Source organism: Mastigoproctus giganteus, chromosome 2 (genome assembly GCF_048544385.1).
Source record: "Mastigoproctus giganteus isolate SK-2022 chromosome 2, ASM4854438v1, whole genome shotgun sequence".
Classification (NCBI taxonomy): Eukaryota; Metazoa; Arthropoda; class Arachnida; order Uropygi; family Thelyphonidae; genus Mastigoproctus; species Mastigoproctus giganteus.
The window spans coordinates 71,474,138-71,489,415 of record NC_143576.1 but is presented as its reverse complement, the minus strand read 5'-3'; the positions used below and the strand labels follow the sequence as shown (position 1 = coordinate 71,489,415).

The following is a 15,278-nucleotide window of genomic DNA, read 5'->3' as shown; positions in this document are numbered from 1 at the left end:
CTTTGCACACATTTCATTTGCACCGCGGGAATGTGTGTGTCCTCCTACTTTTCGTAGGATAGTGTATTTGTAATAAGTAATGTAATAGTTTCTCAATTTTTACAAAATTTAAAGTAACAGTCGAGAATTTTACAATAATTCATCCGCCTGTGAAGAAGTTTCATGCATCGAGAAAAATTACCTGCTGCGATTTTCTTCCACTTTTCGTATTTTATTAATGCAATATTTCATTTTTAATTGACATTTACGTTTGTAGAAAAAATTGGCTACCATTTACCAGCGAGTTGCTGCAAACATCCAATAATATTTAAGTGCGAATAGGAAAAGGGTCATGAATAAAATATACGCGAAATAACTACATAAATCCATTCATAACGAGCAACACCTTTATATCAATCAAATGTATTCATCCGGAACTGCAGTAGTTGCATCTACAATTACAGGTTATTAGATAGCATAACTGTGACGATCGTCCAGATATTCGTTCAAAATTTTAATGAATGTACAAATTTTGGCTCTTAATGACGAAATAGATGTGCTCAACTCATGAAATTTGTTCCTTTTATTATCTGATGTTTGGTTTTAGGAGCATCAGCGACTAAGGCCATACTGCTCCGTGTATATTGTCTGTAAACTGCGTGTGTTCTGTTTTCTGGACGAAAACTCGAGTTTCTTGATGAAAAAACCGTACTACCGCGCCTGGAAACAAACTAACTTAGCCATGTTGTGAAAAACCCATAAAAATTCCTCCCCGTCATCGACGGGTCTCGAACGCAGGTATTTTCCACCCGGGGAGGATGGAGATCCTATCAACTGTGCTACCCACGAAGGCTAACCGTTGCAGCGCCGAACTGTTGCTGAACAGATAACTAATTATTGCTCATTCTGATAGCGCCGCATCACGTTCAGTAATTTGATGATTCATAGATTATACATTGCCCTTGAAAAAGTATACAGATATCCCTGTTTTCATAGTCTATTTGGACCTTCCGGATAAACACATGACTCAGACCTGTAAATAAGGATGGCTTATGAATTGCACAAGGTAGATATTTTCGTCGTGGCACGTGAAGTCGAGCTACTTGATTTTGAGGGAGGCTTTTATTGTCGGATGTCACATTAACTTGTCAATTTTTTTGCGATTGCTGGCAATCTGGCCAAAAATATTTGTCTAGATGTCGTGTTCCATTGCTGACCGTATCCGGAAAGTTAATCGCCCACAGTTCATCGCGTGGACAATTCATCACCTGCCTAGAAGTACAAAGAAATATTTTAATTGGAAGTGGACAAGAAGCAAGTTTTATACTCTTTGCCTATTCAAAATCGAGTTTAAACTGTAATATTAACAGCTTTCAGTTGTTGCGAGGTTTAGTGTAGACTGAAAATAAAGCTGGAATTATACAAGCCAGTTGCGATGCGCTACTTTTTATCTTGAACAGCCTTAGCACATTTATTGAAAAACATGGGTTCAGATAAGGAACGAGATTTTAATAAATAAATAAATACTCATTTATTGCAAATACAGCAAGCCCATCATAGCACATGGCTAGGGGCAGGTAAGAATAAAAAGGAAATGACATAAAATAATCGAGTATATGTACATAGCAGATTTTATACAGATATTAACAATGGCTAGGAATTTTAGTTATGAATTTTAAAAAAAGTTGCAGAACAGAACGTTTGGCTTTCAGTTGCAATTACTGGGTTGGATTATGTTTCTTAATTTCATCGGAGATTAGGTTGGAATAAAGGATTTCATCCCCACAGGAATAATATTACTGATCTCAGCAACATTGGAAATGGCGAACGTTGAGGATTGTTGTTAGTTATTGGTCTCTTATAAAACTAAAATTAATCAAAATGTTTTGCCTGTTGAATTCTGATTCCTTTTTGCACCGAATCCAGAGGGTCGTAGTTATATGCTGTTGATTGATAGTCTAACATTACGATTTCAAGATTCTTAATATGTCACAAATCAACTTAAAGGAACGCAAAATTCCAACTGTTACTATCATTCGCCACCTGTATTGTAGAATTTTGAATTTTTGAAGCTGTTATTCCAGACTTTCTGCTACCGAAATGCAGTTCAGTGTTGAATTCATTTGCCATTTTTCAGCCCATTTGCTTTGTGTATCGGAATCTTCTTAAAGTAGTATACTTTTGATTAGTATTACTAACCACTGTGCTTACCATTGTATCATCAGCAAACTTGGATATATATATATATATATATATATATATATATATATATATATATATATATTTATTTTGATGAATATTTATCCAAGTTGAGGAAGTAGTGTCATCTCAAGGTGGACATTACTTCCTCAACAAGGTGAGGAAGCAGCTTCACCTTGAGATGTACTATATACAGTAATAATGTTAATGCATTTCAAATTGTTCGAATCCAGTATATTCACGCTGTACTGGATAAACAAAGGGAGTCAGCATTTAATTTACATTAATTTTTAAGGGATTTACGAAGGAACATTATAATAGTTTTAATTTTATTTGATTTTCCTGTTGTTGCAGATTGATACAGATCATTTATTTCCCTCGCAGAAAGAAAAATGAATAGAAGGTGAACGGGAAGTGGAAAATTCACTAATAATAAATAGAAGCCCTGTTGAAAACACAATGGAAAGTGATTCGAGGTGGGATGCAAAGTTCTTTAATAGCACTGTTAGTGACGCAGAGTAAATTATCACGTTTACTCATAGAAAGGGGAGATAAAAATTAAGTAGAACTTTCTGATGTTTTAATACAGGAATGTTTGGTGCATTAATTTTCAGGAACGTATCCAGACTAACGTCGGTGGTAAAAGTAAGGGACCCCTAGAAAAAAGGAGTCTCGAGGAAATACGATAAATATGCCAGTGAGAAAAAATTAAAAACACACGAGCAGTAAATTTCATTTTCCATTCACACATGTGAAAATGATGACGAGATTGAAAATGCAATAAGAAAAAGATATACTTAAATGCTCACAATGTCCACTGTTTCCCATGATAGCACCTTTATTTGATATAGGGAAACGCATTACCTTCCCATGCTTCTTAATATTCAAAGTGTCACTAAAGCAAGCGCAAAATATTTCCCGGAAAACCATAAATGTTAGTGGAAAAAAAAGGAAAATGTATAGACAGGCAGCGATATCAACACGCAACGATTGATGATGCTGTATGCGTTTAGGTTAAAAATAGATGCTGAGAAATGTGCGAGTAGTAAGCAATACGGAAAAGAGTGGATGGAAAACTTTTGTAAAATAACAGTATGGCCATAGGCCACCCACAAGAATGATTCTCAATAATAATGCAACAAAAGGCGTAGGAGGGAAGCAATGGTTGACGAAACAAACTTTAAAGCTACATCTCTACCCACACGCCTGATTTAAGAAAATATGCTAATGTAAATCTGTATATCTAAATATACAGATATAAACGATATCAGCTCAAATCCTCGGTTAAGGAGGTATTACTGTATATTGCTTTAAGGAATTAGGTGAAATCTTAGTTATACATATGTAATGAAGAAAAGACACCGTTCATCCACGTGAGAAGACAAAAAAGTTCAGAGTTATCGGTACAGTAATAAACTAAACGTCAGAAAAGAAGATACGCCTGTCCGCTGCTTATCGGGTCTGCTCATCGGGGAATTATAATAAACGAGCTGTGGGAAACCTTTCAAAAGTGGGTTGGCATATTCAGTGGCGTGCCCAAATGGTTACTTGGAGACGACGACGTTCATGCACCAGCATTTAAGGGTGGAAAAATGAACGCAGCCCGTTTGATGTTTGGGAGGAAGGAGAAATGGGCCATATGCAAACATTTTCTTAAATCCATGAGTGAACCACACATATTTAAGAAAATGTTTGCATACAGGCGCTTAAGAGTCTTGATATGGCCTTGGCCACATTCACGGTAAAATAGTCTTGAGTGTTTGAAATAAATATCCATGCTGTTGCTGCAAAGATACAACCAAGGGACACATCTGCGAAAACAATTAGATGAGACGAATTGGCGATCTTAAAACTTGTTGTCTGAACTGTTCCCTAATTTCGTTTCTAGTTGTCATTACTTCCTCTTCAACGGCTAACCTGATTGTATTCACGTCCAAAGTTTTTTTCTGAATAGATTTTGTTGGATGTCGTGATTTATAGCGCTGCCTTGGTGAATGGTATTTCCCAGCTGAATGAACTTGGGTTTCAAAAAGCAGGTGACTTTGTGAGTTCTCCGAATGGTGCTGGAGTAATCTGACCGATATTTGGTGTGACATAGAGATAAGCAGGGCGATATTAACCTGTTAGATGCGTAGTCCTCGTGGTTTGATTTCGAAGTTAGTATTGAAATTTCTTCTGGTAGAATGTGAATGGAAAAATCGAGTTTCAGTTAAGCTATGTAAAGATTTGGTATTCTATGGAGACGAATTTTTCATTGCAGAGCACCCGAGAAAATTTCGGAGCACTATGAATAATGGGAAAGATACAGCATTGGATATGGTTTAGGATCATTTTTATGCTGTTTACCTGTTCCATTTATTTTTAGTGATGTTAAACTGGAACTTTTGGATTTATGGTGCTGCACGACGTCACTGGTGGCTAAAACTATTTTTTTATGAAAAGTGATGCCTAAGCCTTTATTTCATGTAACATTTTAGTTCCGGTTTGTGAATTAAAAAAATATATTGATTTAGGCTCCTTCTAGGGGGTGGGGGAGAGGGAGAGGGAGAGAGAGAGAGAGAGAGAGAGAGAGAGAAGGAAGATGGGGTCGACCGACTTGTCAGCACTGATACAAAGATTAAAGGCTTGCAAATAAACACTAGGTTAGCCATGGCACCGTTTGTTGCATGCGTAGTAGTAATGATGTCCTCGTTGAATTTCGTTTGCATGCACACTTTTAACGTTTCCATGCAGTATTTTGAACTCAATCGTTTGTTTTTGTTCTTGGAACATTTTTGGTGCATAGACTGCTCAGGCCATGGCGCGTTAGTTCTTGGTACTTCAGTTGATACTGTTTATTGTGTATTCAGCCCATTTCCATGTTGTGCAAGTTACAAACTACTGCCCGCAGCTCCGTTTGAAGAGGCTTTCAATTCTCCACTTTTAGATGGGATTCGATCCGATAATTCTACAAACCACGGAGTTATCCCAGTTATCCCATGTGACCCAGTAGTTTTGATAAAATCAAAAGTACTAGGCCACATATATTATGTATACTTCTACATAAAATTATATTACTCAAATTCCTAATTTTGTACTTTTCCCATGAAATCGGGCGAGTTTATTTGTATCCTTTCTGTCAACCGAGTCTTCATAATGAGAGCAATACAAACAGTAACTTTCCTACAAATTTAAAATGGAAAGGTATCACACTAAAATTACTATTAGGATATAAAATAAGCATCTCGCTATAATTGTAATCATTTCACCTTGACACTCTCCCAAAATATATCCTACAGAGGAGATAAAAAAAAAATTACAGCCATCACAGCTTACCTGTTCTGTGTTTTCTGTCTTCGTTCCCTCTAGATATAGGCCCTCTTATTGATTTCTTCTTGGTAGGAATTGATACAATTTGATTGTCTCGAGGGTACCTCTTGATCCACCACCAAACCTCATTGGACGGCAGTGTCTCGTATGGAATGAAACCTTTTCCATCTGAATCTATAGATATAAATAGTTTAATTATGGTTATAGAAATTCGTCTTGAGTTTTACTTCTGTAGTTGTGAATGTTTATCATAATGGCATTTCCTGTTTTTTGTACCTTCTCAAACTATCGATAAACTAAGTTTCATATTCGGAAATACAGCATTAAAATGAATTAATTTTTAATAAAAAAAAAAGCATGAATGTTTAGTGAGGTGTAAAGAATTAAGTATTCATTACACTGGTCAGAAAAGAATCTGGTTTTTTTAAAGCAGATTCTTCTATATAGATAGAGAGAAAGAAAGAGTGTGGGTTTTGAAATTAGCTAGAAGTATACTAAATTTTGTTTTTAAATTGTCCCGGGATGAAAGATGGTATTACATTGCATTCTCTTTATCTTAAAAATTGAAATGAGGTATACTTAGAAACACAACCCACAACCCAAATATTTAACCAAATTTTAAAAACGTAAGCGAATTAACTAATTGATATAGTTTTCTCTCTAAAATCATAATTAAATGTACGACAAAATATGTATATGTACAATACAGTAATCTGTTGTCTCTTTTTCTAACCTTTCAATTGTTCAAGGATATTAATGTACTGTAGATTCTGATATCTTTAAACACAAAACAGTTTTATGGTAACTCTAAACAGTCACCATAAAATATGTGGTCAAATTGTAATAATCGTGGATCAGATATTAATACTACTGCGCACCTAATAAAGGCTCTTGAATTTAAAATAAATAATTAAGTCAAATAAATTAGATAGTGATTGTAGAAAAATGTAATTGTTAGAATTTTCTTTTCGATAAGAGTATATGTGAAGCCTTGCTACATTTCAAGTTTTATGAATATAAAGAATGAATATATACAGTATATAACTAATGATACATTTATTATTTACTGCAATTTCGATTTATATATCTGTCGCAATGCTATCCCTTTCATGCGCTAATAATAATACCCGTAATGAAAAAAATAACACATTTTTTTTATATATAAATGTTCTGCTTATCTTATACTCCGGGACGGCCATGCAGGGTCAAAGGAGTTTAAGATGCACAGACAATATAAAACGTCACCGTGTTGTCGTAACCGAGTGACCAAACGCGAGGGTACAGTAGTACACGCATTTGATTTCACTGTGGCTGTTAAGTACGGTGATGTTTTATATTGTCTGTACATCTTAAACTCCTTTGACCCTGCGTGGCCGTCCCAAATTTATATAAAAAAAAAATAAATTAAATTAACAATGGATTTCCAATCTCATAGAAGTAATTGTTTTTATTTGAAACTTTTCTGTATTGATGTTATCTGATTAAAACAATGTTCCTAGAATTCAGACTTGCTCCCACGTGGAGTGTTTATTCCAGACTGTTTACGTGATCGCTGTATTAAGAGGTTAGTCACGGCTGTTCTTGAACACCCTATTTTGGACTATAGTCTTCTTGCTTTAAATTTAATGATTCCATTATTTCTTCTTCTTCTTTCAGAGATAAGCTTCGTGATAGCGATCATTCACTTCAAGTGCTCCAAAATAATTGGGATGAAGGCTAACTTCGAAAATAGTAGAAACAAAAGTATCATTAAATAGGGATACTTGCGCTTTAGTAAGCATTTCCACCAGGAAGTTGTTATACGAGTATATATATTTGAGAGATTAATGCTATCTTTCCATTACCGGATTCTACATCCTAAAGGAAGGTGCGTAGAACGGATAGCCTTGAAGTCTTTCAGACAAGATATATCACAATTCTCCCACGCTGTTGACCGGCAACAAGCTAGATCCTCCATTCTTGGGTAGCGGAAGGAAGGAGAAGGATTAATGTAGAAGTAGAGAAGAGAATCCCTCTTTTTTCCGAGGCAATAGAATGGAGGCCTCGTTGCAGATGCCATTGCAGTGCAGTGATTTAGCCTTTCAGAGTTAAGAGAGTTGAGTTTGTAAACACGACAATCTGGCATTTCATGGTATGAGCTGCCTTGTGGCTCTTAGAGCCATGTCTTGAAGGTTTCTGAAAGAATTCCGGTGTTAGTTTTTATACGATTTGGATTAATAAAAGGCTCCTTTAACTATTGGCAACAAGAATTTCTCTCGAAACAAACTACTAATCGGATCAAATGTTTTGTCATTGGCACCTCTAATGTTGGGTACTTTTACACTGCTGAAATTCTCAGTAGTTCTCATTAACACTCTTCTAAGAAGAGTATTGATGGGAATCATTAACGAAGAGTATATTGATTGAATATACTGGTGAATATATTAATGGAAGGGTATTGATGGGAATCATATTTGATCACAAGCTCATCCCATCCAACTTCTAGTAGTAAGTTGGATGAGATGAGCTTGTGATTAAATTGGTGTTATCCCCAGTAGCAAAAAAGCACTGAATTATGTGTATAATTAGCAGCTTTCTTTCTGACCGAACTTGGTCTACCAGTAGAAGAGGAATTCCTATACCTTTTTTAGTGGAGTCTCTTCTTTCGCTATTTTAAATGACGTTAAAGATAATTAAAGGAAAATCTACACAGACAAAAAATAAAATATACAGCATAGATTTTAATAGAACCCACTTTTGTAATTTAAAATTAAGCCACTTTTGTAATTTAAAATTAAGTGTCATAGTTCTTATGTTTGTGTTATGTTATAAATATATTGAAAAAAGAGAAAAAATTTAAGGAATCACTAGTTTTAATCCGAACTGTGGTAGAGAAGTTGTAGGGCAAGGTTTCTTAAACTGAAGAATAAAGTAGTATGCGATTATCAGCAAAACTATAGAGCATTTCTATTCAGCGGAATAAGATCATTACTTTATAGGAGGGAAACGTGAACGTTGCATTCTGTCCGTCCTTGCCTCCGAGAATTGGAATTGAAAAATTTCCAATTTGGACTTCCGTTTAAAAAAAAGGCGATGTTTAAAGGTGAGCGCAGAAAATCTGGAATATATAAAACTGATAATATTTTAATATTATATTTTACAACAAAAAGGTTAGCTTGGCTTGGTGTGACCGCCATTTCCCTATTCGGCAGTTGTATATCATGCAGTCAACAGTCTGGAAATCAACTTCATTGTAAGACCGAATTAATTCGTACTGTTAAAAGTTTATTTAGACAGTTCATATACTTATTCACTTAAGACGTTCATTTATTTTGAACACTAACACTGGAGAGTGGAAAAAGGTTGCTTGGTCTGACGAATTCCAGTCCCCAGCTATTTTACGCTGATTTGAGGATCAGAATATGGAGAAAACAGGCAGAGTTCATGCACCCATCCTGCTGCCCAATGCAAGCTAGTTGTGGCGGTGTAATACTGTGAGAATTCTTTCGTAATGCACACGAAAATTTGGGCTCCTTTATGTCACTGAAGCAATATTTGGATGCCACAGGTTATCTGTAGATTGTTTCCGACTAAGCGCATACCTTTATGGCAACAATATATCCAACTGCAAATAGGTTTTTCCAAGAGGATAATGCGCCTTGTCACAAAGCCAGAATTGTATGGAATTGGTTCCAAGAACGTGGGATTGAATTTTACTTACTGTGGTAGCTTGCACAGTCATCAGATGTCAATACAATTGAGCATCTGTAGGGTTAGATGAAACGAGCTCTTCGGAGTAGAGATCCGCAACCATCCAGTTTGCGACAACATGCACCTGCATCTTTGTAGCACGCATCAACACCTCGTCGAGTCCGTATCATGACGAATCCAAGTTGTTCTGAAGGCTAAATGGGGGTGTACTTTTAGTAGGTAGGTATACTTAATAAAGTGGGCAATCACAGTGGTTTCGCTTCTCTTTACCGAATGAATGCTATGGCAATAACACAAAATAATAATTTTCTTGAAAAGTCGTTAAAATAATGATATTTCGATGAATTTTACTCAACTATAACCAAGTTACAAATGCACGTTTTATTTAAAAGGTAGTTTAAGCGCACTGCCTTTTTTGAGAACTGGTGGGAAAGGGAAGGTAGAAACGCTTGTTTCGTTCTTGTATAAATGAAGGACAGTTAAACTAAGTGGAGACTGCACACGCTCAAAAAAAATCTAACCCTGGTGTTTAGAGTGTTTTCACCTGAGAAACACTTTTAATTTGATCTAATGAACAAATCTTGATAGTTGCTAAAATAGCTGAACAGTCTTATATATTATTTATCTACTTCATAGGTGCAAGACGCCTCGGCTGTCGAATTCAGATGGGGTTAAAGTAGAAAGTTAGTAATCATGTTTATAGTTAAAGTAATTAAACTCCAGGAGTAAGAATCTTCAAAATTAGTTAATTTAAGAGTCTTTGCAGGACAGTTTTAGCTGTATCATTAATTTATTTAAAGGATTAAAAATAGAGGATTACAAACACCCACACACTTTTCATTCATGTATCATCATGACTGATAATGATTTTCTCTGCACGAAACTTTACAGAAGCGTGAGGTTACTTAACATATTCGGCGCATTATAACCATACTTGTTTTTACGCCATAAAAAAAAAATTAACATATTCCATTTCCTCCATCAAATTGTCTAAAATTGACTAAATTGGTTAGTGAAACGTGATTTTATTTATGAGCTAGATGCAGGAAATAATTTCCACATTGTTTATTTGTATTTTAGCAAAGAATTTGACTCAACCCTCATGAGAGGTGTCTCTATAAGCTGGAAAATGTTTGGATCAAGGATATCTTAAGATTCTAAGATGGGCAGGAGGCAGAGAGTTGTGATCAATGGTTACTTTACAGATTGGTGTAACGGGATCTGCCAACAATCCTATCTGGGACATCTGTTGTTCCTGATTTTCATAAATAACATCGTTGATATTATTTATGACAGTTGGAAAAGAAAAATTTGTAGGTAATGTGAAGAGTGGGAGAATGATTAGCGCCAAGCAGCGCTCCTTCAGGAATGACTTGGATATGCTTCAAGGATGATCAGAAAAGTGGACCATGTTTTATACAGCTGAGTGCTAGTTTGGGAATAGAAACCAAGTTCCGTAATAGCTTGTATACTAGGTGGGATTGAATTCAAAGCAGAGAAAGAAAGGCATTTGGGAGTTAAGCTGTGCACCGAAATGAAGTTGTGATCAGTGTAGACAGGCGGAAAAGAATTGTTTTCCTATCGACGGTTTATCGAACGTTTGTTTGTACTGATAGGGAGATCATAATCCCACGGTATAAGGCATTGGTAAAAGACTCCACTCAGAATACCGTGTCCAAGTATGGAGGCATAACCAAAAAAAAAAAAAATCAGAACTTCTTGAAAGGGTTTATTATTATTTTATTTTATTTTTATTTGTTTATTTTTTGGCGGGTGTAGCAAAAGGGTTCACATGCGAGAATCCCTCGGTGATATCTGCAGGAGGATTATCATACGAAGAAAGACTTCGAATATGTGCGCTAAAGAGTTTTGCAACCAGCCGCTTTAAACAGGACCTGTTTAAGGTCTGTATGATTCTGAGAGGGATTAATAAATGGACGAACGAAAAATTTTTACTGTTATAAATGATTCCAGAACTAGGGACCATAAATTCAGTTTTCAGGGAAGTGGTTTAGACTGGATTGTAGGAAATTTTCTTTTAGTCAGCGAGTTATTAATTACTGAAATAAGTTACCTCCGTGGGTAGGTGAGACTCAAATGGATAGTTATCTTATTATTTTTATTTTTTATGTATTTTATTTTTGTTATTATTTTATTTTATTTTTATTTGTTTATTTTTTTGCGGGTGTAGCAAAACTATATCTACCGTGAACCGTATGGCTAAAACTAACTCGCCTGGCTGGCCCAGAGTTTAGACGTAAATCTGATCGAATGCCTTTTGAATGAAGTGGAACGCGAATCAGGGTATGGAATACGGCCATCTTCCGCAGCTGAACTGAAAACTCTATTGAAAGAGAAATGGGCGCATTCCTTCTTGCTGCGAGAAACTGATTGAAGTGTTCCAAATGCTGTCTCTGAGGCAAAAGGTGGGTATACACTTTATTAATTTGTTCATTAAAGCTGGCGCTTTTCCAAATGTGTTTTCGTCTGAAGATTTTTGTTAGGGGTACTGTATGTGTGTACATGAGAAAGACTGTAGTGTTTGCAGCCGCAGATGAGTACCGAAGCTCGTATTTGGCTCCTGTCATTGTCTTAAGAAGTTAAGGGCTTCCCCTCATTATATTAATCAATTAAACATTACAATAAAATTAAGCATTATTTGATAATAGTTCTTAATTTTAGAAATAGATACGCAGTTTTCATAACATAGTCAAGATATTCTTAAGAGTTTTGTTTATCTAGTATAATTTCAGTTTAAGTGTGCACCACAGAACACATTTTAAAATATGAAAATTGGGTACAGAACAGAGTGATGGGTATTACTCTCAGGTGTATACGATTTTTTTTGTACAATATCGATCGAAATCGAGTGAATAAGAAAGCCAACGCTGGAAAAGTTGCTTATAATGTGTTCGTCCGTAAACAAGTCCTTGGAGTGCGCTGTTGCAAAGTGAGGAAGAGCGCCAACGTTGACGTTGCGCTACCTCAATTTCCGTCGTGAACATTATTATAATTAAGAGACAGCGTCATTGCTGAGAAGAACAAAATACGGTTGATCAGTGACAGAAACATTTTTTCTTGATAGCTGGGTTTTTGTTAGTAGCGTTGGTAATATGGCACTTAAAATTGCTGCGCGGCTGCTCCATACATGTCAGGTTGGACTTCTGAATTTTGTGTGAAGGTGTTTTGACACGCAGTTTGGTATTCCTAGAATCCATCCCATGACATTACAAAGTTTCTGTGGAATATTTTTTGAAATGTTCTTAAAATACTTTATGAACTTCAGTTTGTATTATTAGAAAAATAAGAGTTTTGCAATAGGTAATAATCGAAAATATCCGTCATTACTGCGTGTACCTTTAATTCGAATACGTTCACTTCTCAATAACTCGGTGTCAGAACAAAATGGGGAAGGGGGAGCGTTGGCTGGACCCAGAAATATTTTTAAAAATAAGTTTTTCCTCAATAATTAGTGCATTTACAGAAAAAGCTAGAAAAGCATATGTTAAATAAAGAATATATTAAATTACATCACTTTTGTTCTCTGTTTGGTTTTTATTCTTACTAATTTTTTTAATGATTTTCCGGGGGATGCGCAAAAGTTTGAAGAGCCTCTCTGGACCTTTGTGAGCCCCCTGGTACCGTGATTTTTTTCGCTAACGGCTTCTGTAAGTTGACTCGATCTAGCTTATACTTCGTAGTTTCAGATTTTTATTTGCCGTTAATCGTTCAAGTCGGCTTTGTTTCTCAAAGCCACTTGAATATTTCGCCGCTTTGTAACCAAAAACTAATTTTTGCTGTAATTCAGCGTAATCGAACGACTCATTACGGTTGCATAGTGGCTTTTGTTAGTTTTCATTTTCCGATGATATATCTCGAGAATACTTGAATGGGTTGAGCACGCTGAATTCTGATGGGATCCTTCCACTTGTTCCGATTACGAACCTAAGGGGGCATAAATTCAAATTAAGAAAAGACAGATGTAGAATAGATGTGCGGAAATTTGCCTTTAGTCACCGGGTGGTTAATTGCTGGAACAAACTTTCATCTGTCGTTGTGGAAGTCGATAGGTTAAATAAATTTAAGGAAGAACTGGACAGGCATTTGGAGGGAATGGTACGATTTTTTTTTTTTTTTTTTTTTGGCTGATGCTGCATGAGCTCATACACTTGCTTTCTTGCATCACATGCCACTACTACTACTTTGTTTACATATTTATCTTTTTCGCACTCTGAACAGCCTCTTTCCGGGTATGTATTTTCTTTCTTTGACGAATGTTGGCGCTTTTGTTTTGTTCGTCGGTTATATGCCGATAAGCAAATTTAAAATTGGCTATCTGGAAATAACCAGTTTGTAATAAATAACATGAGTATAATACGTAATTTCAGAATAGTGTTCCAAAAGAAGGCAGAAAAAAAAAATAATTCTAGAACGTGTTTAGAGTCAAATTCCAAAAAAGTCATATAAACTTGTCTCATTCTGAACAGGAGCTATGACTATGCGAATTTTAAAAATGACAATGTAGTTTTGAATTGTATAAAGTAATAAAAACATAATATATTATTTTAAAATAATAAAAATATATAAGTAAGAATAAACAGACGCGTGCCTAATATTAAATGAACAGTTTATTAAGTACGCGTCTGTTTATTTATTTTTAATGTTTATCATTTAGAACTCCATAGCGATTTTTTTTAAAGATTCAAATAGCCAATAACCCCGTACCCATTCAGAATCACACCTGTTTATGTAACTTTTTTCTTATTTCAGATTCTGGAAGAAGTCGGAGGATTTTTTTTTAGTTATTTTTGAAACATCCTATATATTATTTTATTTCCCGAAATGTTTTATTATTTATTTCTTTGAATTAGTTGTCATAACGTGGCCATCATTCATTTTGACGAATCAGTTGCTGGATGCCAAGAGGTATGGACTCTGATTTATTGCAGGATATGCTTTGCCTCTGTGTTGATAAATTGGCCATTTCTGCTTTAGATGAAAAATTAATAAAGATGCTCAAGAGCACACATTTAAAAAAACAACAACCGGCACGAACTGAAAGAGAAACATATACACACGTACTGCACTGTATAAATATATTTACAGCGAGAAAGTTCCAGAGAAACAGCTGCTTGAAATAATCTATTGGTCTGTAAAGGTTTGAAATCAGAAATATTTACCCAGAGAATTTCTCGTCATGAATAAAAAGAAATGTTCAGTTCCAATCAGAATTCTGCTGATAGGAATAAACGATGTTCCGGGTAACACTGAGCTAAAAAAATAGAATAAAGTATAGACCTTTTATTGATTTTAAGTTATAACACATAAAAAAAGCTGTTTCTTTGAACTCTGCGTACTAAAAAAAAATTATATATTTTGAAATATTCTTACAGTGGGAAACCATAGATTGGCACGCACCTCATCCCTAACATCATAAACTGCACACTTTATGATGTGGATAGCAAATTTTATTTCTTCGTTAAAGAATACGAATATTAATTCTCACCTCAGATAAGATATTCGCTTTTTGATAGAAAGTGAATATGCTCGATTGGTGCTGGATTTCAATGCGAAATTTGTAATTCAACGAACGTTTACCTACTTTAGAAGTTAACAGTAACCGAAACAAATTGAAAATTATAAAAATTCCTTCTCTAAAATTAATTTCATTTTAATATATTCATACTTTGTAATTATGAGGTAATTCAAAACTTTTTTAAAACTTAAATTATAAGAAATCATCAAAACAACAGTAATGCTGGAAACTATAGGTTAAAATGTGGAGGAATTTTAAAATTCCGCCTCTTCAGTCGGGGACTATGATTAGCAGATATGGTCTTAGATGTTAATTCGCTATATACAACGGAAAGCATTTGGCAATTGGATAGGCTATAAAAGTTTAGGAAAGAATAAATAGAGCAGAATGTAAAAATTATAAAGAAATACGCCTTATCAAATATTTCCAAATATCTTGGCAGCAATATCACTAACAGAAATGGAGTTCAACTATTTATTGAAACAGTTTGCTATAGGGCTACAGTTTACTACAGTAGATCTCCTCTCCATCTTCTAAAATCCAATCCATCTTCAAACCTGTAGCA

At 35.1% G+C, this 15,278-nt stretch overlaps 1 protein-coding gene across 1 annotated transcript in view; it reads right to left on the bottom strand.

The window, feature by feature from the left end:
• The window catches only part of LOC150089335 (uncharacterized), a 122,036-nt gene that overhangs the window by 31,301 nt on the left and 75,457 nt on the right, over positions 1-15,278 (bottom strand). Inside the window, exon 2 of the mRNA XM_090368508.1 lies at positions 5,494-5,661. Within this exon, the coding sequence (XP_090224634.1) occupies positions 5,494-5,661 (168 nt within the window). The remainder of the gene's footprint in view (positions 1-5,493; positions 5,662-15,278) is intronic.